This window comes from Cervus canadensis, chromosome 9 (assembly GCF_019320065.1).
Source record: "Cervus canadensis isolate Bull #8, Minnesota chromosome 9, ASM1932006v1, whole genome shotgun sequence".
NCBI classification, from domain to species: Eukaryota; Metazoa; Chordata; class Mammalia; order Artiodactyla; family Cervidae; genus Cervus; species Cervus canadensis.
This window is the reverse complement of record NC_057394.1, coordinates 8,951,117-8,977,920: the sequence shown is the minus strand read 5'-3', so window position 1 is coordinate 8,977,920 and position 26,804 is coordinate 8,951,117. Positions and strand designations below refer to the sequence as shown.

At 39.6% G+C, this 26,804-nt stretch overlaps 1 protein-coding gene across 2 annotated transcripts in view; it reads left to right on the top strand.

Annotated features, from left to right (window-relative positions):
* ITGBL1 (integrin subunit beta like 1) overlaps positions 1-26,804 on the top strand; it is a 213,014-nt gene that overhangs the window by 85,930 nt on the left and 100,280 nt on the right. For both annotated transcript variants that reach the window (XM_043477360.1, XM_043477361.1), the window contains 4 exons: positions 7,650-7,796; positions 14,144-14,266; positions 19,177-19,317; positions 21,890-22,030. In XM_043477360.1, the coding sequence (XP_043333295.1) occupies positions 7,650-7,796; positions 14,144-14,266; positions 19,177-19,317; positions 21,890-22,030 (552 nt within the window). The remainder of the gene's footprint in view (positions 1-7,649; positions 7,797-14,143; positions 14,267-19,176; positions 19,318-21,889; positions 22,031-26,804) is intronic.

Sequence of the window (26,804 nt, the reverse complement as noted above, 5' to 3'; positions counted from 1 at the left end):
GACTACCCACTCCAGTATTCTGGCCTGGAGAATTCCATCAACTGTATTGTCCATGGGGTTGCAAAGAGTCAGACCCAACTGAGCGAATTTCACTTTAAAGATACATACCCTGCATCCCTTGAGAAATACTGTATTTATGTACATGTTTAAGTTACCAGACCAAAAATAACAAATAAGTCCAAAAATGTTAGAATTATAACTCACCTGTGAAGATCAGAAGACCAACTATGGCAGAAGATATATATGAGCACCTGGGTTTCCTAATTTCCAAGCTAGTGCTTATATCTGAGTGTCTTTGTATAATTCTTGCTTGAATATGATGTATAATTATATATTTGTGAAATTTACTACCCAAGATTCAGCCAAAACATTGTGTATTGTTTTGCTGTAGTTTATATTTTATGTTTTACAATTTATAATTATTTCAGGTTATCAGAATTCTAATGTTAAATCCCCCAATTTTAGCAGTATTCAACCCAAATCACTTTTAAAATAAGCTTATCAGGATAATTTATGGTATTTTAGTGGGTGCTTTTAAGTAGGATTTTGTTTCATAATATTGTCAGTGGCAAACAGATTCGGTAACAATATTCATCACCACCCCCCTGATTTAAGATGTTGAATGCACTGTTTGAAGGGGCTGCCTTGGTTTATTGTAACAAAAAGAAGATAACTGAGGCTGTAGTATGGAGTTTTCAAGGTGAAAGGAATCTTGGGGGTTATTCAGTCCAATCTTTTAACTTTGCGGATCAGCACAGTGAGGTCTAGAGAAATCAGATAACTAGACTCCTGAATTCTTTAATCTGCCAGCTTTAGCATTATCTAATTTTCAATAGTAAAGTCTGATGATTTTGCTGTTAGGATCCTTTCAACAAGTGTTGAGTAATCCAGTTCTGAGCATGTGAGTTACAGGAGGAAGCATCAAAGACTACACTGGTGTCGTCCAGCCGCCAGTCCTCACTGACGCCACTCTTCCTGGAGCAAAAAGGTGCTCTCTTGCGTGTTGCTCAGTTGCTCAGTCGTGTCTGACCCTTTGCGACCCCATGAACTGCAGCACGCCAGGCTTCCCTGTCCTTCACTACCTCCCTGAGTTTGCTCAAACTCATGTCCATCGAGTCAGTGATGACATGCAACCAGCTCATCCTCTGAACCCCCTTCTCTTATCCGCAGTTTTTCCCAGCATCAGGGTCTTTTCCAGTGAGTCAGTTCTTCACATCAGGTGGCCAAAGTCTTGGAGCCTCAGCTTCAGCACCAGTCCTTCCAATGAGTAGTCAGAGTTGATTTCCTTTAGGATGGACTGGTTTGACCACTCATGTTTACTGCACTGCAACTAAATGGATAATGTTGATTATAACAGGAAAAACACAACTTTTCAGCTAAGTGAGCTAATTATACTTTGTTCCTCTTGTTTGTAAAACAAGGAAACAGAATCTGTCTCACTGGCTCCTTATGGAAGCCAAAGAGACTAGCCTGTATAAAGTGCTTATCACTCTACCCAGAAACCAGTACTTATTAGTTTTCCTTTCCTCTCCTCTTTTCCACTTTCCTGATCCAGGTCATGTGTGGATTAGTGTCCAGGCAAGACTAGAGAGCAGATCTTTCCATTTCTGGGGCAAAGTTCCCTTCTACACAGAATCCTTCCATCCTTCACATAGAAGTGGGAAATAAATATCTAAGAAATCTTTTTTTAAAAAAAAAGAAACAGGGAGGGACTGGTGCCCCTGTCTTGGAAATAGTCATTTCTATTGCAAACCATGAAATAATTGTAAAATTAATCAAGGGATACTTTTCTTAGAATTTAGATGTGGCATTGTTCGTTTCTCATACCTAGAGAGGCTGGGAGAACGATAGTGGCTTAGAAAGAACAGGAGAAAAATTGAGTGTGTCTATTATGAAATGAGCTTGTTTGAATCCATTGGACATTAAGATACAATGCTGGTCTTGGAAGTTTACCTATTTGACCAAAGCAAGCAGATCTGTGGGCTTCCCAAGTGGCTCAGTGTTAAGAATCTGCCTGCTAATGCAGGAGATGAGGGGTCGATCGATCCCTGGGTTGAGAAGATCTCCTGGAGAAGGAAATGGCAACCTACTCCAGTATTCTTGCCTGGGAAATCCCATGGAAGAGGAAACTATGGGGCTATGGTCCATGAGGTCGCAAAGAGTCAGACACAACTTGGCAACTAAGTAACAAGAAATTAGATTTGCAGGGCCAACTGAGTTCTCAGATTAAAATAGTCTATTTCACGATTACTGTATGGCTCTAGCAATGTATCTGACATGCATAGAGAATACTTTTTTAACATCTATCCTCCTATAGATGAAAAATTATTTCCAGTAGTAATGATGGGGTAGTAATTAATAATCAGGATTTATTTCCACTTTATTAAGATACAACTGACATGGCATTGTGTAAGCTTAAAGTGTGAAGGATAATAATTTACTTATAAATACTAGCCACAATAACTTTGGTTAACATCTGTCATCTCATAGAACTACAGAGAAAGAAGAGAATGTTTCTTTCTCTTTGTCATGAAAACTCTTAGGATTGACTCCCTTAACTTCTGAATAGGCTGCACAGCAGGGTTCCCAACCTCCAGAAGTTAAAGCTTGATAATCTGAAGTTGCCCTGATCTAATAATAATAGAAATATAGTGCACAATAAATGTAACGAGCTTGAATTATCCTGAAAACATTTCCTGCCCTGGTCGGTTGAAAAATTGTCTTCCACAAAATCGGTATCTAGAGCCATAAAAGGTTGGGGACCGCTGCTTCATAGTATGTGTGTGTGTGTGTGTGTGTTCTTAATCACTCGGTCGTGTCCGACTCTTTGCAATCCCGTGGACTGTAGCCGCCAGGCTCCTCTGTCCATGGGGATTCTCTAGGCAAGAAACTGGAGTTTTGTACCTTTTGACCACCTTCATCCAGTTCTCTATCCCCGCCCTGTTAGCTACAAACCTGTTTTTTTATGACTCTGGATTTTGGCTTCTTTGTTTGCTTGGCTCGTTATTTTCAGATTCCATGTACACATGAGATTGGGCACTATTTCTCTTTCTCCGTCTGACTTATTTCACTTCGCATTTTGCCATCAGGAGGTCCCTTCATGTTGCTCCAAATGGCAGGATCGCCTTCTTTCTCACAGCTGAATAGTAGTCCATTCCACCTCTGCCCCGCTAGCCTGCGGAGACTGGGGCCAGGCCCTTCTACTACAAAGGCCTCCACCTCTCTTCCAGAGCTTGCTGTGGCTTCCCCCCTAGTCTGGGGTGCTGCAAATGTCCTGGGACTGGGGGTGGTCAGAGACTTCAATTGTGGGAGGAGTAGGGGAGGAGAGGGGCTCGCAGAGCTGTGCAAGCCCACCTGGACCTGGGCCAGGCTGTCGGTGGGAATTCTCAGACCCTCCTGCTGCAGCGTAGAAATGGGGAGGGGGAAGCTGCTCTCAGCTCTAGCCATTTATTTTCACATCCAAGAGGGAATAAAAAGACCGAATCTTATATGTGAATATGTAGTTCAGTTCAGTCACTAAACCGTGTCAGACTCTTTGCAACCCCTGAACTGCAGCACACCCAGCTTCCCTGTCCTTCACCATCTCCCTGAATTTGCTCAAACCCATGTCCATTGAGTCAGTGATGCCATCCAACCATCCCATCCTCTGTTGTCCCCTTCTCCTCCTGCCTTCAATCTTTCCCAGCATCAGGTGGCCAAAGTATTGGAGTTTCAGCTTCAGCACCAGTCTTTCCAATGAATATTCAGGGTTAATTTCCATTAAAATTGGTGAATTGATCTCCTTGCAATCCAAGGGACTCTAAAGAGTCTTCTTCAACACCACAGTTTGAAAGATAAATTCTTCTGCATGCAGCCTTCTTTATGCTCTCGCTTCCTTATGTGACTGTTACAGAAACCATAGCTTTAACTTTATGGACCTTTTTTGGCAAAGTGATGTCTCTGCTTTTAAATATTCCATCTAGGTAGGAAAGAGGGTAATCAGGATCTATTACTTGCAACTCTTGAGGATTAAATTATGCCCCGCTAAAGGATGGGTGAAATCCCTTCACCTGGTGCCTTGAATGTGACATTTGGGAAGACCGTCTTGGAAGATGTAATTAAGATGAGGTCCTCCGGAAGTCTGATGGACTCTAAATCCAGTGACCCGTGCACTTATAAGGAGAAAGATGTGAAGACACAGACACACAGGGGAAAAAACCACATGAAGACAGAAGCGGAGCAAGGAAAGCTTGCTCAGACAGGGAGCACCAGGACTGCAGGCAGCCACCAGTGGACGGGAGACAGGAACGGGAGAACGTCTCTCGTAGATCCTCTAGAAGGAATCAGACTGTTGGCACCTTGATGTCAGTTTGGGGGCGCTAGAGCTGGGATGAGGAAATTTTTGTTGCTTTAAGCCTTTCAGTTTATGGTGCGTTGGATGACAGCTGCAGTAGACGGGTACACAGTGGATAAAGTGTCTCGCCAAAGGGGATGTTCAGCGAAGCCACGTTGTTGACGCTGCAGGGGAGATTACCTTGCTTCCATAATAGAGCTCCCTCATTCCCTGAGGTCGGCCAGGGTTCTCTTTAACCTTGAGTAAAGAGCATCTTCCCTGGTGGCTCAGACGGTGAAGAGTCTGCCTGCAACACAGGAGACCCAGGTTTGATTCCTGGGTCGGGAAGATCCTCTGGAGAAGAAAATGGTTACCCACTCCAGTGTTCTTGCCTGGAGAATTCCACGGACAGAGGAGCCTGCTGAGCTACCATCCATGGGTCGCAAAGAGTCGGACACGACTGAGTCACACTTCCACTTTCAAAGAGTAGAACTTATTTAAAGATTCTTTTCTTTCTAAAAACACTGTACACTTATCTCCTGATAAAGTTGTACAGGCTATTCCTTGGTAATTTTTGACAGTAAAAAAACAACAAAAAAAAATCTGTTCCCATTTGCTTTCCTAAATGGAGGAAAGTGAATCAAGAAGACCCTACCAGGCATGAAGTTCAGACAAAACATAAAAGCAGATGATCCTGTCCTCCCTCGTCTGTCATCTTTGCCTACAGTCGGATGCTTAAGGAAAAGCTGAAATCACATTACCTGGCAGTGTGTGCCTAAGATGTTAACATAAGATGTGAGGACAAGGGGCCCCTTAATCAAAGAAATTGTGTATTCTAAATAAAGTTAAATAGCTTTTTCTTGAAAGGGCCTCTGATGGGCTTCAGTGTGCTGGTATATATCATGACACGCTAAGAGAAGAATATAGCATGTCACTTTCCATGTTTATTTTATCATAGAGCCTTTGATGGAAGAAGTTTCTGCAACTGCACCTCCATGTACTAATAACTTTGGGGTATAAGCACGTAAAATATAGCTTCTACTGATGCTTCATGGAGTCATTGTGAGATGAATGAGCCTTTTAATATCTTCTGTACATTTTCCTTATTTTTCCAAATCTCCTCCATTTTAAAAAGTCTGTAACCTTTGACCCACAAACCATCACCCACCTCTGTCATATGTACCTTCGTTTGGAGTTTCAGATCTTCCATCCAATATAAAAGATGTATTCTTTTTCTAGATACTTCCTTTTCTTCTAAATCATTCTTATTTTCTTCACAGTGGGTATGGAGCTTTTGTTATTGGGATGAACCATAACAAATAGCTGACATTTAACTTATAGAAAGTGGCTGTTTCTTTGTTGTATGATGCAGGGAGCTCAAACCTGTTGCTCTGTGACAACCCAGAGGAGTGGGGTGGGGTGAGAGGGAGATTCTAGAGGGAGGGGACATATCTGTGACTGATCCATGTTGGTGTACGGCAGAAACCAACATAGTATTGTAAAGCACTTATTCTCCAATCAAAAATAAATACATTTATATTAAAAGTGGCTATTTCACACTGCTTAACCTAATACAACTAATATTATTAAAGAATCTCTACAGTGACCGAGATTATTAATTCACCAAAAGAGGTTTAGCCACTTTAAGAATTTGGCTCAATATGTTCATAAAAATAGACTGGATGGTTGGCAGGAGAGATCACTTATGCTTGTCAGTGATACCAAGTTGGCTGAGATTGACAGTATCGTGTAGGACCAGACAGGGATGCGAGATGATACAATCAGCTTGACAAAGTAACATGCACTGGATAAAATGAATTGCAATTAGGGTGCAGGCAAGGTGTTGTTTGTAAAACAGAATAATTAATTTGAAAAATGCGACAGGAAGAGAAACCCTTACGTGGACTGGGCCACATGCACAGGAGTTTTAAAGTCAGAGCCGATCAGAGACCCAGGCTCTGCCCGACATGCCCATATGGCATGCCTTTGAGCCATTCACTCTGACTGGCCATTTGGACCTCATCATGTGGATTTTCGCTGCCATCTCGAGTGACTGTTGGCCCCAGCTCAATGATTCTGTTCCACTGTGGCCTGTGAATTCCAGGCACTAGGACATAGCACTGTCATCTTGAATAATATACAAATACTCTCTCCCTGGTGGTTCAGATGGTAAAGAAACTGCCTGCAATGCAGGAGACCAGGGTTCGATCCCTGGCTTGGGAAGATCCCCTGGAGAAGGAAGTGACAACCCACTCCAGCATTCTTGCCTGAAGAATTCTATGGACAGAGGAGCCTGCTGGGCTACCGTCCATGGAGTCACAAAGAGTTGGACACGACTGAGTGACTAGCACCTTCTTCTTCGTTCTTCCTGCAACCCTTTCAAACTCTGCTCACCTTTCAAGGCCCAGTTAAAGGTCAAAGAAGTCCAGAAAATCTTTCTCCTCTTCTGTAGGTCGTAGACTACATCCTTCAACTTCATACAACATCCAGCAAACAGTTCTGGCTGAACATAACACAATCCTCTTTGCATATTAGGCTTGACTTCGCAGTTTGTAAATCCCTTGAAGGACAAAGACAAAGGATTGTATGTGTTTTGCACTTCTGTCTCATATGTAGTCAGTAAAAACATTAGCTGGTTTCTTCAAACAAGACTTGATAAAATTAATGACCGCAAAAATAAAAACAGCAAAATGTTGATTTGAGAGAATGAAAGGTTGAGAAACTTTTATGTAGGTGGATGGCTATGACTCTTATCCTTTTGACTCCTGAACCAAATTTTCCCATCAAGAAACAAAATGTATACTTATTTTTCATGTTAGTCTTATCCCAAAGTGGGAAAATTATAAATATATAGAGATGTATATTTAATATATCTATACAATTTTATTACATATGAAATTCAAATAAACATAAAGCCAATGTTTAGTATAATTTTATCTAAGATTCCTTACTTAGAGTTTGTGGTTTTATGTGTTATAAAATGTAGCTAAATGGAAACGATTTTTATTGGGTTTTTGTGTCTTAAATATGCAAGTGCCTGGTGAACTTTTTAGTGCTAAATTTTCTGATCATGTGTTTTTTAGACCTCTTGTTAATTATCTAGCCTAATGTCTCTATGAGTTAATGTTTTTAGAATGAGTTATCAAAGTTAATTTTGGAAATAAAGCCCACATAGTCCATTGTATGGAGTATAAATAGTGTTACCCGCCCCCCTCCCCCACTAACTGCTGTCATATACTTGTGTTTGAATTTATTATGGTTCATTCCTCAGCCAACATCACTCTTAAGATTCTTTGGAGAACAATCTAAGTCTAACTAGATGTTGTTAAATTCTCAGGCCACGGTAAGTGTGACTGTGGCAGATGCAAATGTGATGAAGGATGGTTTGGTGACGCTTGCCAGTACCCAACCAACTGTGACCTGACCAAGAAAAAGAGTAACCAAATGTGCAAGAATTCTCAAGACATCATCTGCTCTAATGCAGGTAAGAATTCTGTCCCCAGAGCATCCTCAAATGAAATCATCAAAGTTGGGTTCTTAATGGAAATATGTAGGCGTTGAGAAATGTTGAACCTCGGAGTGAGACTGCTTTTGAGTGTATTTTTTTTTGAAATGAAATTCAGATAAATCAATTGGGGAAAATGTCATCTTGTTGAGACTGGCAAGTCTGAGGCTCTCCAGCTGTTCCACATGCCTGCTTCAAGCAGGATATTTTCTGGAGTAAAAACCCCTGACAGCATTTTAAGTCAACTGTGAGCCATGTTTTCAAATGCTGGGTTAATTCTTTTTTTTTGGGTGGGGGTTAATTCTTTTAAAAAGGACTTGGATAAACTGAATTAATTGTTCTCTGTTACAGATCAAGGGTGCTTTGAATTCATATGTTACCATCAAACAGAACTAAATTTTTCAAATTCGATGGAGGTTTCAGATGCCCTGGATGTGAAACCCATTGAAGAAGATAGTGACAGCATGAGTTTTATTTAACTGAAATATTTTTCTATCTTGTAGATGTCATTTAAAACTATTTTCTTAGAAATGTACAGAGGAGCTGTTAAAATTAATTACCCAAATCGTATAAAACTCAACAACTATGGTTTTGGTTTTAATGGTGTTTAGCCAATGTTACTATACTTAAATATTCTTTTGACAGTTGAGCATATAGAAGCTCAAAGTCAGTTTATATTTTCAACCTGGTTGAGCCTGGGAATGCTCCTGTCCTCACTGGAGGCTTTGATTTCATTTCTTTGGCATCTGATATGAACTGGAGTGGGTTTTTAAAGTTCTCTGGGTAGTTCTTCAGCACAGTGGTCCCCAATCTTTTTGTCACCAGGGACCAGTTTCATGGAAAAAGATTTTCCAAGGACTAACAGTGGGATGGAAGGTTTAGGGATGATTCAAGTGCATTAGATTTATTGCACACTTTATTATTATTACATCAGCTCCATCTCAGATCATCAGGCATTAGATCCGGAGGTTGGGCATCCCTTCTTAAGTAGATCTGAGGGCATGAGTTCTTGCTTTGTCTGCTCCAGGCCAGGGTTTGACGACACAGGAATACCTGCCCTCCTGAAGTTCCCATGGTTGGTGGACTCTTTTTGCAATCAGAGCTGGGACTTTTCCACAGTCTTGACTGAGAGGAATTGCTCTGTGTAGATTCAGTGCAGTAGGCTGCTTTGTTCATAGTAATCAGGGCTATTTCCAAGGCAAGTTGTGACTGGTGCAGCCGGGAACCATGACGGAAGTCCTGACAGTCAGGTCACTTCCTGTCTTCTCCTGGCTTCTCACCAGCACTTCCTTCTTTTCTTTCTTCTTAGTAAAATCTTTTTACTTTGGTTCACAATACCTACCCTCTAAACACACACACACACACACACACACACACACACACACACATGCAGACTCACACACACACCCTCTCTCTCAACTTCATGCTTTCTAAACTTCTTTTGGTAGTAAGAAGTTTCAAAATCAATTTCAGTTTTGTTTCTTTGTAGTCTTATTTTTGGATTGATTGATTTTCAAATCTGTTTTTTTTTCTTTTTAATAATACATTTAATAATTATTAAAAATTTAATGATATTTAATAATTGTTAAAAATTTAATAATGCATGTTAACCACCTAAGGATTAGTTTAGGAATCCAAAAGTGTTTCACTATTAAGGAATCTAAATGTGTGATTCACTACATCATCATCTCAATACATCTGAAAGGAGAAAATTTACAGAATTGTTTTAGCAAATGATGAAACACGTTGGATAAGATATAAAATACATTTCTAAGATATGTTTACCTCTATTTTTTAACATGGATACAGTATTTTTATGTAACCTGTCCATATTCCAGTTTTGTTAACTGACCCAACAATGCCTTTTATAGCATTGCCCCCACCTCTGTTCCAGTCTAGGGGCAGTGTTACTTCTGGTTGTCATAAATCTTCAGAATCCTTTAATATGTCTTTAGACAATTTTCACAGACAGCACAATCTTTTTTATCTCTTACTCTCCTCTCAGTTTCTTAACCTTTCATGTTTACTTTGGGGATCTTGTCCTCACATGTCTTTCTTTAATGTTTACTTCTACCAGCCTAGTTCAGGACCACTGCCCACAAGTTGTGTTAGTCTGAGTCCCTTGGACAACAAGGAGATCAAACAAGTCAATGCTAGAGGAAATAAATACTGAATATTCGTTGGAAGGAATGATGCTGAAGCTGAAGCTCTAACACTTTGGCCACCTGATGGGAAGAGCTAACTTGCTGGAAAAGACCCCGATGTTGAGAAATGTTGAAGGCAAAAGGAGAAGGGGGCGGCAGAGGATGAAATGATTGGAAGGCATCACTGACTCAATGGACTTGAATTTGAGCAAATGCTGGGAAATAGTGAAGGACAGAGGAGCCTGGCGTGCCACAGTCCATTAGGGTTGCAAAGAGTCAGACACGACTGAGCAACTGAACTGATGGTGTTGCTAAGAGTCGGATATGACTTAGCAACAGGTCAACAGCAACAACTGAGTTGTTATTACTTATCTTTCCCCCCTCATACCACAGTGTGGTTTTCAGGAAGCAGCTTGGAGCAGAAAGGGAAGAGGAGCTGTATGGAGTGGGGAAGAAGACTGAAGGGCAGGGGGAGAGGGAGATGGAGCTGGGGACCAAAGGAGTCTCAAAAGCCGACTCCATTGGGGCGCAGAATGGCAAGGCAAAGCCTGCAGAGCTGAGCCAGAGCAAAGAGAGTCTCCTGCACCATCGCATCAGCGATACAGGCTGGTGTTCAAGACAGGGAGTCATCCTAGAAAGAGCCAGCTATATTAGGCAGAATGAAAAGTCAGAACTAAAATAATCTAGCATGAGACAGAAGACCAATCCTAGACACTGAGCTAATTGGCAACCAAGAAAGAGCCACGGGATGACACAGCATGAACACACGAGTCTGGCGCGTCTGCCGGGGCTTCCATATGCCGCTTCTTGGAGCCTCAGTTGTGAATTCCACTTGATGAGTAAGACAGGAAGGCTCTGAACTGTTGTAAACTTCCCGTGTCACCCAGGGATGGTTCAGATGTGTGGATTGCAGGGAGCCAGCCTGTGGGGGACGTCAGGGAGGAGTTGTAGAATTCAGAGCAGACTATGCCTTCTCATCTTCCCTGAAAACAATGATGGCATCGTAATCCTCATGATGGTACACCTCTCTCCCTAACCGTGAAGTGCTCCTGGTATTCCAACAGATGAATTCTAAAAGCCTTGACCAATATTCTGGATCCCATACTTTCTGCCTGCAGTAGACACTTTTCTCCAAACTCAAGTCAGAGTCTTCACTGTTCTTTAATTCTTCATCCTTATGCCTTAGCTCAGACTCTTTCTTCAGCATCACAAGGCTTTTCTCCATCTCCTCTTCTTGAAATTCTATCTGTATACCAAGTGCCAACTCAAAACTTATTTCTTCACTGTGCCTTTCCTTCTTCACAGAGCCAGCCTGAGGTTCATGCTATCTTTATAGCATTTGTCACAAATCTGTTGCAAATGTCTTTGTGTCATCTGGTTTCATATATCCATTGTGTAATAAGTATCAATCATCTAGCACATTCTTCCTGATCTCTGATTTACTTGGTTTTAATTTTATTCCTTTTATTATCTCCTATAGCACCTACAACTTCACCAGTGATATAATAAGCAATGAGAAAATGTAATGAATAGAGATGTGAATGGTTGAAAGAGAGCATGAATAATGTGAAAATGAAAAAGAAGGGTGATAATTAGAAAAAAACAAGAGATGAGGCAATCCCATGAATTGTAGCATTAGATTCAAAATGAACTTTTATACATCAAAATAGTTTTCAGGGGGGAAAAAACAAGAAAATGAAATTTAATAAAAGTAAAATTCACACACATATTCTCAAGGAAGAAAAATAATAAGCTCAGCTTCTGTGAAATCACCATTTATTTGTGACTGTGAGAGAAAGAAGTGACCCGTATAACAGAATCACACAGAGGGTTGGAAACCAGGAAACAGTGCCATCCATAAATATAAAATGTGTCTGGAGAAAATATTTGGGAATATGACTAATACACTCGAAGTCTTAATGGGAGAAGACAAAGAACCCAGCATTTTCTGGAAGTCTACAATGTGCTAGACACAATAGAGTTTTTAGAAAGATGACAGGGTGATATATTTATCATTTGTTCTTCAGAGTAGCTCTATGAAGTAGACATTATTTGCAGATAAGGAATTTGAGAGTTAGAGATAAAAATAATGACCTCAAAAGTGTATAGCTAGAGGGGATTAAGACATGGATTTAGCTTCAGATCTTCATTAGTCCTAAATCCATGCTCCTTCTGGTTCAACACATAGAGAATTTCCAGTATTCAGTAGCTCAATTCAAATTTCAGTATCTTTAGTTCCTTTCCATCATTTACCTCTCGAAACCAGTCACTGAGTCATCTTTTCTTTCTCCTGAAAATATCCCCATTTGTATTTTCTTTTTTCTAAACTCATGGCCATAACCAAGGTCAGCCTCTATCCTTTTTCCTGCAGACTAATGAACCAACATTCCTTCAAATCCACTTTGCCTCATTTCAATGTATTCTCCATGTGACAACCAGGATAACCTGGTGGAAATGAATGCCTGATCACATGACTCCCTTGTTGAACTATTTCAATGGCTTCTCATTATTCTTGGATGAAAGTTGGAAATCTTTAATGAGACCTCTTTGTTGTTGTTCAGTTGCTAAATCATGTCTGACTCCTTGCAACCCCATGGACTGCAGCACACTAGGCTCCCCTGTCCTTCACTATCTCCTGGAGTTTGCTCAAATTCATGTCCATTGAGTTGGTGATACTGTCTAACCATCTCATCCTCTGCCACCCCCTTTCTCCTTTTGCTTTCAATCTTTCCCAGCATCAGGGTCTTTTCCAATGAGTCAGCTCTTCCCATCAGGTGACCAAAGTATTGGAGTTTCAGTATCAATCCTTCCAATGAATACTCAGGGTTGATTTCCTTTAGGATTGACTGATTTGATCTCCTTGCAGTCCAAGGGACTCTCAAGAGTCTTCTCCAGTACCACAATTCGAAAGCATTATTCTTCAGTGCTCAGCCTTTTAGATTTCCGTAAATTTCACCATTAGTTGCCTTTTTTTTCTTTCATGACACTCTCTGCTTTATTTTCCACTATACACCAGCTGTCTTTTCCCCCCTCTTATTTCCTCTTTTACTCCAGAGCTTTTGCTGTTGTCTCTTGCTGGAAGTGGGCTTCTTCATCATCTCACTTCTCTTAGCTGTTATTTTCACTTGTCTTTCAGTTCTCAGTTTAAGAGCCATTCCCCAGGGACCCTTTGACCACCAGCTCTCAGATGAATCCCCTTACTATGTGTTTCTGCAACACTTTGCACTTCTCCATTTATTTTATCACTTTGGTTTTTACTCATATAAAACTTTAAGAGGAGGTTATGGCTGAATCAATCTCCTGTTGCATTTCCAGAGTCTAGGATGATATCTAGTGAATGACAAAGTCTCAGTTACTCTATGGTGACTGATGTGATGATCAATTAAAGATCAAAAAATAAGCATTAAAAAGGAAGCTACTCAAATGTACATTCTACTTCTCAGTATCCTTTGAATGCTGTTTTATTGTCAGTGAACTCATTCTTAGGGGCTGTAGTCAAATCCTTATAAACTTGACTGGGTATGTGGAGAGTGGTAGACCAGATGGTTCTGGTGCCTCTGTTTCAGCCTGAGTCACCCTGAGGTTCTGGTGAGGTTCTAGGACTCCACGCATAAGGAAAACCCACTCCGGGCCCTTTGTCATAAGGACATGGGTATCACTTTAACACTGCAGATATGAAGTTTTTAGGAACATCTGAGTTTTTCATATATTTAAATTTGATAATGAATTCCACAAATATTTATTATTTAAATAATAAGCTCAAATATTGTGCAAAGCATTGAATAAATAACTGGTGAGGAAGATAAGCAAGGTTACTTTTCTCAGAAAGCTTAGCATTTTCTGCTTTAGTTCACTCAGACCCAGGTGTAATCAGAAGATATTCATTCATGCATTGATTGGATGGACATTTATAATGTAACTCTGCTCTTGGGGAGTTCAGATTTACATTCATGAAACTATTAGAGGTCAATCATAATAGCTGTGTGCTATAAAATGTAACTAATGGGCTACAATAATCTCAAAAAAAAATGTCATTATCCATCTCATCATACCCACAGTAAAACCTAATTGGAGTATAAAATCGATTGGAATTGTCTTTATCCATGAAAGAGAGGTTAAAATTCATTAATTATAATTTATATGCATTTAACAAATAATTTTTGCTTTGTTTTAATGGTTTAGGTACATGTCACTGTGGCAGGTGTAAATGTGATAATTCAGATGGAAATGGACTTGTTTATGGTAAATTTTGTGAGTGTGATGACAGAGAATGCATAGATGATGAAACAGAAGAAATATGTGGAGGTATGTATATTAACTTTGCAAAAAATAATGTAAGTACTTGATTTTGTCACCTGCTTCATTGAACTTTTATCTCTGTGAGTTTATGCACTGAGTTTACTCATTTAAGCTGAACCTATGTTTATTTGGAAAGTACTTCATGTAAGGAAATTTAGACTAAGGCATTCAGAGCAGATTCATAGACCTTTGTTGTTGTTCAGTCACATAGTTGTGTCTGACTCTTGGCAACCCCATGGACTGCAGCACGCCAGGCTTCCCTGACCTTCAGGGAGCAAACTCTCCCGGAGTTTGCTCAAACTCACGTCCATTGGTTCGGTGATGCCATCCAACCATCTCATTGTCTGTTGTCCCCTTCTCCTCCTGCCTTCAATCTTTCCCAGCATCAGGGTCTTTTCCAGTGAAAAATTGTTTATAATTTTTATCTTGCAACCATTTTATTGAAGGATTATTTACAGTGTTGTGTTAGTTTCAAGTGTGCAGCATAGTGATTCAAATAGTATATTTGTGCACATATATATTCATTTTCAGATTCTTTTCCATTATAGGTTATTATAAGATATTGGATATAGTTCCCTGTCTTATGCAGTAGGTCCTTGTTTTTTATTTTATATAGAGTAGTGTATATCTGTTAATCCTAAACTCCGAATTTATCCCTGGTATCCCCTTTGGTAACCATGTCTGTTTTCTATGTCTGTGCATCTCTTTCTGTTTTGTAAGTAAATTCATTTGTATCATTTTTTTAGATCCCACATACAAGTGATATTATGTGATATTTACAGTAGACTAGTAGTTTTTTGAGTTTTTCTCTTTAATTTTTTATTAATTTTTTTAATTGAAGTATAATTGCTTTACAGAATTTTGTTGTTGTTTTCTAGTGCTTTTTAAATGCAGAATCAGATTGTTCCCAGAGAAGAGCCAGATCATTATGGCAACAGGCCAATTGCATGGTTCTCAAGTAGTCCTAGTTGGCCTCCGTCTTCTTTGCTCAGCTTTTACTCGGCCTCTTTTCTCCCACTCTCTCCATTGCATGTTTTAATTTCATTTTCTGTCCCATTTTGAACCATAACCCTGTAAATACTCTCATGTGCTACTGGGGACATTGAAGACCAATTGGATTATTAGCCTAGAATCTATCCCTCCCCGCACACTTAGATAACTTTTTTCATGATTGTTTCTATGGACCACCATTACTTAATCCATTTTTCTGTTGTACAGATTATTGCAGACTTGCCAATGTCAAGAGCTGCAATGAGTAATTTGTATTCATTAGATAATTTACCAGGATCTGGAATGACTTGCCCAGGTTAAATGGAATTTAAGCTCCTGTCTGTCTCATGCATGGCTTCCCTGATGGCTTAGTGGGTAAAGAACCTGCCTCAATGCAGGATACGCAGGTTTGATTCCTGGGTTGGGAAGATCCTCTGGAGCAGAAAATGGCAACCCACTCCAGTATTCTTGCCTGAAAAATCCCATAGACAGAGGAGCCTGGAAGGCTACAGCCCAAAAGGTTGCAAAGAGTTGGACACGACTGAGTGACTATGCACGCATGCACGTACTGTCTGACACCAGAGACTGTGCTATTGATTACTCCCCACAGAGACCTGCCCTGGAGTTTGGAGCTCCATGAGGAAAGCCCTTCTTACCACTTGTACTATATTAATAGCTCCCTTCTCTTCTGCTTCCCTCTCTGCAACTCTCTGCCCAGGGTTTTGATCATGACTGGCACAGGGGAGCAAAGTAAACAGCAGTGAGAATCACTTCAGTTTGGGAGCACTCTTCTTTGCTGTTATGAAACATTTTAACCTGCTTACCACTGACCTAATCTCTCTATCCATAAGTAATTAATTCTTTCACTGACATCTGAAGAGACTCTGTCCACGGAATCCTATCCTGCATACCAAATGGGTGATTTCAGAGGAGTATTTTCCCTGAAAGGATCAGGAGCCAGTGGGGTGGGGAGGAACCAGAAGGCCATAAAGTGTCACTAAGCTGTCCCTTGGTTTACAAAACAAATTGAGGCTTCAATTCCTGTGGTCATCCAGATGCTCTTATTTTAGGTCAGCTCAGATCTCTGTCTGTGGTGTCCTTGCTGTACCACCAACCAGGATAAAACAAACAAAGAGAAGAACCTTCATTTTTTCCACCCAGTGACCTAAGCTCGATGCTGCTCTGACAGTTCTGCTAAAGGGCTGTTCCAAAATGATTAGAAATTAGATAAAGCTACCCACACATGTGGTGTGTTTGTCTTCCTGATATTTTATTTGCAGTTATCACAGATCAAAACAGAGGAAGGGAACATGTGCGGAGCCAGTGTTTTCTGATGCACACCACCAAAGCAAAGTCTATTTGCGTGTGTAAATATAAACACTGACCTGGAAAGAACAGGAAATGTTTAACGCTCAACCTTTCCACTCATTATTTCTGTTGGTTTGAGGCTAAAGCAATTTCATGGTGCAAACTCTCTGACCACAGACAACCAACACTGCCATAAAATCCTCTGGCGATGACATTGAGTAGGAGTCTGGATTTTACCATGTGTCATTCACATGAAAACAGTCTGTTAAGAGGTGATTCTACTGCCCAATAGGGAAGCAATTCAAAAAGAGATTTTCTTGCTCCATCAGTTTGCACAAAGCAAAGAATGATATTCATTGTCTGGACTGTGTATTGTCCTAAGGCTTATATTTTATCTCAGTTATCCAGCTATGTCTTATTACAGTATTTTCACTTGAATTATGAAGATATCTGCTTAATTTTGCCTATCTGCATATGGTAAAGCTTTACATGATTTATTCTAATAATCCTGTTCATCTCTATCTCAATGATTTTTTAGTATAACCTTATCAGTACTGAATTTTATAAATGTACAAAGAATTTGGGTGTGAGGAATGAAGATTTATGATCAGTTGTTAATCTCATGGTAAGCTTTACATGAGATTAACAAACTGCTGCATGTTACATAAATTTCTTACAATGACAGAGGAGATAAATTTTGAAGATTTCTGAAATTATACTATTTTAAGTATAATCTACTTAAAGGAAATTCTACTTTAAGAAGTTAATCAAGTCTTAAAAAAAACACTGACTCCCAGGAAAAGCTTTTAGTAAACAGTTGTCTTGTTTTCTTCCAGTATAACCCTCAGGTTCCTGAGGTTTGTGATATAACACTGGCTTGTGATATTTTTGTGTGCATACATGTAGAGATAGTTTTAAGTTCATGAATAAAATATATAGCTTTTATATTTTACTACTGATGAAATCATTTGATAGTCTTTATGTCAGCTTAAGTGAAAAAGTTAAAATTTGCTGTAGAAATGATCCTTGTCTATTAGCTTGTGTGCTTAGTCGCTCACTCGTGTCCCACTCTTTGCGACCTCATGGACTGTAGCCTGCCAGGCCCCTCTGTCTATGGGATTCTCCAGGCAAGAATACTGGAGTGGGTATCCATTCCCTTCTCCAGGGAATCTTCCTAACCCAGGAATCAAACCCTGGTCTCCTGCATTGCAGCCGGCTTCTTTACCATCTGAGCCGCCAGGGAAGCCTCATCTGCAGCTTAAGAAGAGGTTTTATGTAGATACTTCAGTTGTAGCTCATTTAGACAGAAAGCATGACATTATACATTGGGTCCTTGTCTCTTTCTCTGTATTTCACTCTAGCACTTTCTCTTCATCTCTGACTCTCTCTGTCTCTCTGATATATATCTGTATGAAGGAAGCCTCATCTGAGAGGCAAAAATAGCATGAGACCAGCATATTTTATTGTATTTTTCCCTTCGAATGTGCATGTTCCAGGCCCTACTGAAACTCCTGCTGTTGGCCAGAAATGCCATAGTGTTTAGAAAGAAAGATAACCTTGCTCTTAGTTTCCCATGGACTTTATGGGATGATGGCTGATGGAGAAGAGAGAGGCAAGAGCAAAGACTTTAGCCATAGACTGATAAAGCATAAATTCCTGTAAGCAGAAAGAATAGACTAAAAAACCTTTTGGTAAACCTTTTGGTGTTGTTTTTCATCATAGGTGCAAGAACGCACGTTCATGGTTGTTGTCATAATTACAGAAAAAAAAAAGAGGATATTAGAGGAGGTTTGGGGCAAAAAAGACTTGTCATCTTTTGGGAATTTGTAGGGCTGCTGGACATGGGCACAGAAAGTGATGAGGTGACATCATTACAGATTGGATGGACATAAGTATGAACAAGCAGAGTAACAGTTTATGGAGGGGTGGGAACTGCAATGGTGTGGGGGCAGCTGGACACAAAACAATGGGCTGCGCTTACCTAGCACTTGTATCCTCTTGACAGATAGGAAGGGGATTGGACTTTAATACCAAGGGTCCATGCTATTTTATTTGTAGTTAGTAGTTTAAGTAGCTACTAAAAGTTGATTCAGCTGAAACCCTCTGCCACGTGGTAAAACACAATAGCTTGTTGGATACTGTTGAATGAAAAGATGAAATATTTCCTCTGGTTGAAGAAATGGCTCAGTCATCAATAGTGTGCACCCAAAGAAGTATGCACCATTGGTTTCTCATGGTTGATTTCAAATAACTCAAGAAATGCTCTCAGAGTGAATGCTTATATACATTTGAGTTTGATGTACACATTTGTGATCGGAGGCCTGGTAGACTTTCTCTGTCTTTCATGCAGTTTCTCGAACATTTTGTCATTTTCATCAGCCATCTGGCTAGGACAAATCCGAGGACACCTTGACTTGCTTTCTGTGTGTGATGATGTAGATATGGGCACACCTATGATGTTTTGGTGGCAGACTACATAATTTGATTATTTTAAGCAAGAACCGTGGAGCGGGTTGATTATTTCCAAAGGCAGACGTGATCACCAAGAGGTAGAAAGTTAATTCTGCTTTTGAAAGTTGCTTTTTTTCCTCACTGTATAAAATTCATTTTGGGTAAAGGCCACGGAAAGTGTTACTGTGGAAACTGTTACTGCCAGGCTGGTTGGCATGGAGATAAATGCGAATTCCAGTGTGACATCACCCCCTGGGAGAGCAAGCGAAGATGCACGTCTCCAGATGGCAAAGTCTGCAGTAACAGAGGTGTGTCTTTCATACTCATTACTACATAATTGGGGAAAAAACAAAGCTCTTAATTATTACCCCACCTTTTCTGTGTATTTCCTTCCATGTGGAAGTCATCTTTTATAGGGTTTGACTTTGATGTAAATCAACATTTCCTATGCCAACAAGCGTCCCTTTCTTATTTTTTTACTGGGCAGAAGGCAGAAAGATAAGAAAGTTGCTGTCATACTTTCAGCTTCACCGAACAAATAGTTAACTCAGGGACTGTAATTTCTTTGGCAGCCCTCCAGAAATGACATGGTAGAGCAAAAAGGCGATTCTTGTAGATACTTCTGTTAAATGTCTCTTGACTCACAGAACCAGCTACAACATGAACATCTAATTATTCAGAGAGCATTCCAGAAAAAACTTGTCTTGTCTTAATTGAGTCAATCAAAGGCTTGGTTACAATACCGAATTGATATGGAGTCATTTAACTTTGATACACAATAATAAAAATGTGATAGTGAATAAAATATAGCCATGTGAAATTGAGATTGACCTTAGGCAGGAATTTAAAAAATATATTAGTATTGCTATCATATAATTTAAAGTGAGTTAACTAAGTGTTGATATCAAATCGACTAGTATTAAACGCTTGGAAGAAAATTCTTGAAAATACATGTTCTTTTTCCCTTTGTCAGCTGTCCTGGTAGATAAATAGCCATGTTGGACTTTTCTGACTACTTGAAGTTAGCAGTAAGTGGTCAGTTTCCTTCTATAAAAAAGTTAAAATCTAGAAAGCTGGAAAATTATTTTTTTGCATTTCTGTAAACGAATGATACATTTTAATAGGTAATGCTGACATGGAAAGCCTTAACACACCACCAGTTTTATCTTTTCAAAGGCTGACACAGAAAAGTAGAATATGCCCACTTTCTGTACATAGAGAAAGGAAAGCAAAAGGCCTGAACTTGGGACAAAAATTATAAAGAAAAGGCCTCTCTTTAATTTATGCAGAGTAGGTCTGATTATTTATCATACTAGCTCACTTATATTTTCATTTATTATATAAGCTATGCAGGAACCATTGCTTCATGAATGCCTTGTTGATGGATATTTAGATCACTAATGGTTTTTCAGTGACATGATACCACCATATTTAATGTTCCTATACATGTATTTTTCAGTTCTTTTCCTTTTCTTTACAAAATACCTTAATTGAAGTGAGCTGTCTTATAGGTAACATACATCTAAAGAGTCTATATTGTGAAACTGCCATCCAGAAAGTTGTACATTTTATACTCTGTCCCTGCACCAACTCTTAATCCTAAAACAATCTTTTTTATTTCTGTCTATCTGATGTCTGAAATAATTCTAACTCACTGTTGTTTAAAGTTCTCTTAACCCTTAATCATTATAGGTTGAGTGGTGAGCATTTTTACATACATCTATCATCATTATTTCTCTCTACAAAACTTCCAATTAGTGTCCTTTGTCTATTTTTCTGTAGGCATATTTGTCCTTAGATAATTCATTCATAAGAATGGCTTATGTTTGTGAAAGTAGCTTTGTCTTTTAAATACGTATGACTACTTGTTTCAGCTGTTTTTATCGTTTAGTTCATTTTTGGTGTCTTGCCCCCAGCCAGAATTTTAGATTTTTATGTCATTAATTCTTTTATTTTTTCTTTAAATAATTTGCTTTGAAGATTTTGAATAAAGATGAATTTTATTTTATATTTTGTGGTTTTGTATCCTTAAATCTTTAGTCTAGTTGGAATTGACTTTGATGGGAGAGGTAAGAAAGGGGTTTAACTTTGTTCCTTTCACAAATAATCAGCTGGTTGCCCTAAAGATGATTATTAATATTTCACACAAAGTTAATATGGTTTACAACTTAACACCTCTCTATACACATCTCCAAAAAGCCAGAGTTCTATCTGTCCGCCTATACCAGTGTCCTCTATAACCTGGGCTTGTCTGATCCAGCCATGTCTGCTTCTTAGTCTCCCTAGATATGCTCCTTCTGCTCCAGTGGGTCAGGTTTACTTAGGATCCCATGTCCGTCCCCACCTTCCTTTGCTCATTCTTGCTTTCTTGACCTCTCTTGAATTGTTCTACCTCCAAACCTCCTAAAACATTTCCCCTTCTCGCTTCTTATCCAGACCATCTACCTTAATTACTTCTGCTCACATTGATTTCCACTTTCCCAACTCTTAGAGTATTTATGTCCTAGTTTACAAAACATTAGTGCTTCACATGCTAGTTTTTTTTATTAGCTTTTTTTTTGATCAAATAAATTGTAAGCCTCTTGAGAGCAAGGGTGACATTTTATGTTAATTGTGTTGGTGTTGTCTTTGAGTCCTACCAGCACGATGCTCCTGATACATCCTGCAATCCCACAGAAGTGTCCGCATGGATAATAACTTTTGTTTATGAAGGATCTCTACTGTCCACTCTGGATGGTGTTTTCCTCTATAGAATATATTTCCTGAACACGTATATTTTCCAAATATAAAGTGAACAACAGAAGAAAGAACAATGTGTAAGATGCTTTCTTTCATGATTTTTCTTCATTCGACCCATACAAAATTATTTTTCCCCTCTAGGGATTTGTGTGTGTGGTGAATGTTCCTGCCACGATGTGGACCCCACTGGAGACTGGGGGGATATTCATGGGGACACCTGTGAGTGTGACGAGAGGGACTGCCGAGCTGTCTATGACAGATATTCTGATGACTTCTGTTCTGGTAAGTGCTTTCCTAATGCCTGTTTTTATTTTTTTATGATTATTCTTTTTAAAAAAGATTTATTTCTTTCTTTTATTTGACTGTGTTGGGTCTTAGCTGTGGCATGTAGGATCCAGTTCCCTGACTGGGGATCAAACCTGGGCCCCCAGCACTGGGAACTCGGAGTGTTCGCCACTGGACCAGCAGGGAGGTCCCTAATTCCTGTTTTTAAATAAGAAAATGTTCCTTTCCTTCTTTTCAAGATTTATTCTGCTTCTCCCAGAAACCGTGAAAGAACTGAATGTGCCTTCTGAAGAATTTGAGACCCATAGGACTCCTAATATCAACCTGAAAAACCTTTAGAGAATTCGCCACATTGGGCAAAGATTTGAGATGAAAACACACCCACTCTCTGAAAAGCAGTCTAGTCTTTCACCAAAAAGAACTATTACCTCGGCGTATCTAATACTCAGCAGTGAGAACACAAAGCTAGCAGACCTGACCTCGAACAGAAGAGGTACCATTAAGGCAACTGCTATTAACACGGTGCAAAACTAAAGACAATATGGTTCTCATAGGTAGTTTGTTGCATTGCTTCTTTGGTATAATTTATATACTAAAAGTTGTTCTGCATTAAGTCTACAATTGAATATTAATTAGTGGATTCAAAAATTCTATTATGGACCAGCTACTATTTGCCAGCATCTGTGCTGCATCTGGGTCACTGGTTCCAGCAATAAAGAAGACAAACATAATCCTTGACACGGAGCCTGTAATCTAAATGCAAGGGGCTTCCTTGGTAGCTCAGCTGGTAAAGAATCCACCTGCAATGCAGGAGACCCTGGTTCCATTCCTGGATTGGGAAGATCCCCTGGAGGAGGGACAGGCTACCCAAACCAGTATTCTTGGGCTTCCCTGGTCACTCAGTCTGTAAAGAATCTGCCTGCAATGCAGGAGACCTGAGTTTGATCCCTGGGTTGGGAAGATCCCCTGTTGAAGGTCATGGCAACCCGCTCCAGTATTCTTGCCTGGAGAATCCCCACAGACAGAGGAGCCTGGCGGGCTCCAGTCCATGGGGTCACAAAGGGTCGGACGTGACTGAGTGACTAAGCACACACAATCTAAATGAAAAGAAAAAAAAAAAAAAAAGCACCCTACCAGAATTTCTAATAGTGCAAAGGAAAACAATAAGCAGTCAGATTTATCTTAAAAAATGTCACTCAGCAAAAACGGAGTAATAGATTTTATTTACATGGGACAATCCAGGAGGCCTAGACACATCTTCATGCTTGATTGCTTGGTTGGTATAAGGAAATAGATAGGGAACTCTTTCTCCAGAAAGTTTGCCAGCAAAGGCAGATAAAAGAGCTGCCCTATTTATTTATGATGATGCAACTGCAAAGATTCCTCTGGCCTGGCCAAGGGGAGCTGGCCGCTGTAGCTTCCCCTGCAGAAGATTCGCCCTGTTCTGATGATCCTCCGGGCTTGGGAGAATTTCCTGAATGGATTCACAGAGGTGATGGGGTCGTAGGCTGTGATTTAAACAATAAGACATCAGGCTGTGATGGTGATTTTATTATTCCTTTATTAAGTGAGCTGAATGTGGCCAGTTCTCCACAGTCTGCCTCCCACACCTAACATGAGAAATTTAAGCAAGAAGAAACTCATTAACCGAGATCCTGCACTGAGAGACACCTGTCAAGTTCGTTCACACACCTCATTTCATTTTATGTTCGCGCTAACTCAGACAGAGATACATTATTATCTACGTGTAAGAGGGAACGTTCAAAGAAATTAGCGACTTGACAAAGTTCACACCGCCCTTAAGTGTCGCCTGAAAACAACTTTAGCTGAAGTGCTCTTGTCATTTAATCTCCAAATGATGCACAGAAGATGCTTCAATTTTACTTTATTTCAGTAAAGAAGAGATGTCCTTTGGGTGCTCAAAATTCTTATAAAACTAAGCTTCTCTGAACATTGTTTTGATCTGGGGTGGGCATCAATCTCTGGAGTGTTTCTTCATGCTTATGAAATCTTTAGAATTCTATATACAATGCTTGGTAAATTACTAGTCTTCACAATTTTCCCAATTGCCCAGAGTTGCACCATGAGAAGGGAGCCATTCAATTGACTCTTGAGTGTGGTGGTACCTTAGTGATATGAGATAGAAGTACCCCAAGGATGTGGATATTCTCTAGTGCTTTATGCCAGGCTGGAGTGTAATAAGACTTAGATAAAATGAAGCTTTATTTGTAGCTCCCATTCCAGCCACCCCGAACGTGTTGAGCTTATTTAAGTCAAAGAGAAATCTCCCATTGGATTATAGTTGGCTCGTTTAACTGACCTTCTCATTTTATTTATTCATTCCCACTCTTTCCATTCATCTATTCAATAATGCACTTAAATGTAAATATTTTGTGCCTGATCTATGATGGGTACAGGAGATGTGATACAAATTTTAAAATATGATCCCTGCTTCCAAATAAATAAGTTGTATTTATTTCTACTTTCACTGCTAAAGTGTATTTGTCACTTCTTTCACTCCTGTTCATTGATACATGAATTCATCCATATGCAAATATGACTCACATACCCACAAAGATACACACACATATACATGCCTCACACACATATACATGCCTCAAAGAGGATACTCTAGATGAATTTTGAGTGTGACTGAAACGACAAGGGCATGACCAGCCATCCTGAAGTATATCAGCTGCTCTGGTATTCCAGTTCTATGAACTGCTCCCCTGAACTGGCTTTCTGTTTCTGAAATAACTCCTTTCTTCCTGATGACTGCTTTAGTCTGATCCATTTTGCCAAATTCCCAAACAGGAAAATATACGCTGCAGTGTGACTTTCCACTTTTTCAGCTTGTTCCTGCCTAGCAAAATGATGAAAATATAAGGTTAGTCCTGGCCTAGAGTTCCCTTAGTTTGGAAAGTAGACTCATTTGGTAGAACCATGTTATGGGAGGAAATTTGTCTTTGTGGATTACCAAAGAGTTAAGGGAAGAAATGCAAGGAAATGGTTACATACATTTAGTTTATGTTGTCTTGAAAGGGAAAAATAATATATCAAGTGGATTTTTTAAAAAAATGACAAGTGCTAGTTAGATCGAATTCATTTCCCCAACTTTTTCTCTCTGTGGTTTTCATACTTCTTTGTGAAAAGCAACTTGTAAAAATCAGATTCCAATTCAAGAGCATTTTTTTATCATTTTCAAGGAGAGATATAGCCTCTGTGGAAGGAGAGCATTCCGGAATGGATGGAACTACATATGTCCTGGGTTGATGTTTCTGAGGTTATATAGCTTAACACAAAAGAGTGCAATGATCACCAAACAAAAGAAAAAAGTTTTGGTGTCAGAAACCTCTTCTACACTTTCTTGAGAGCCTTTAAAGCTCAGTGTTTTGTTTTTTTAAGTAAGTTTTGCTGTTTTTTTTTAAAGAGAATATTTTTGGCTGTGCTGGGCCTTTGTTGCTGGGCGGGCTGAGCGGGGACGACTCACGCTTTGCGGAGAGTGGGCTTGTCGTCGCGACGTCTTCTCTTCTTACAGAGCGCGGGCTCTAGGGCGCGCAGACTTCAGTAGTTGTGGCGCATGGCCTCGGTGATTGCAGCTCTGGACTCGAGGATGCGTGGGCTCAGTAGTTGCGGTCCCCAGGCTCTGGAGCACAGCTTCAGTCGTTGTGGCGCTTGGGCTTGGTTGCTCCAGAGCTTATAGGTCTTCCTGGACCAGGGATCGAACACATGCCTCCTGCATTGGCAGGTGGATTCTTCACCACTGAGCCATTATGGAAGCCCCTAAAACTCAGCATTGCATGATGCTCTTTGATGCCTCTTGCTGCCAACTCCCCACCCTTGTGATGCAGTTCTGGCTGTGATCCTATTTACATGCCAACACTAGACACTGTCATTCTTCACATGTCATGAATGTGTGTGTGTGTCTAAGGAGTGTTCATAGGTCTTTGAAAGCAGTTCTCTAATGTACGTTCCATGTATTTAATATCTGCAATAAAACAATAACATTCTGTATCTTTCATCTCTATTTTGTTGATTCTCTTGTCTACAGACTTTAAAAGAATCTTTGTTAGAATCAATGAAATGAACTCCTGAAGGACAAACATATATGTGTATATGTACACACCTAGGTTTGACACGCTAGCATTGAAACATGATGTTTCAGGTCAGGGTGGTAGAATTCACTTCTTTTAGTTCTCTCATTTTAAAGATAAAGTGAGATGAAGCCTGGAAAGATGAACCAGTGACTCATTTAGATGGAGGACATGGATCTCCTAACTTCTTCACTTTTGCCTTTTTCTCTATATGTTTACAAAAGACCCTGATATAGTATGTTATGACAGTCTAAAGGATTTTCATAAGTAGATCTTATCATTTCTAAACTTATGAATCAAAAACAAGCATTTTCATCATTTTCATTTTATCACTATAAAACTGAGAAACTAGTAACCTCAGAAGAGAAATTGCAATTTCAAGTTTTGATTTCCTGTCTTTTCTGAAAAGCTAAATACCTGCTTCAGAATCTGGTATTGATACCTTGCATTTCTAACTAATTTCCTAAACCCACTGATGAAATACCGTGAAGAATTTTAATAGAAAAAGGTACAGTTTCATTTAGAGTGGAATCCATAACTTATTTTCAGCTGCATGTGACTTTAAGTTATTGAAGAATATAAAATATAATTTTTACAACTGCGAAAGCATAGTTTTGTTTATGTTTTCGCTCATCAAGTTAATCTCTGGTCAACATTTAGATTAGCAATACCACTGT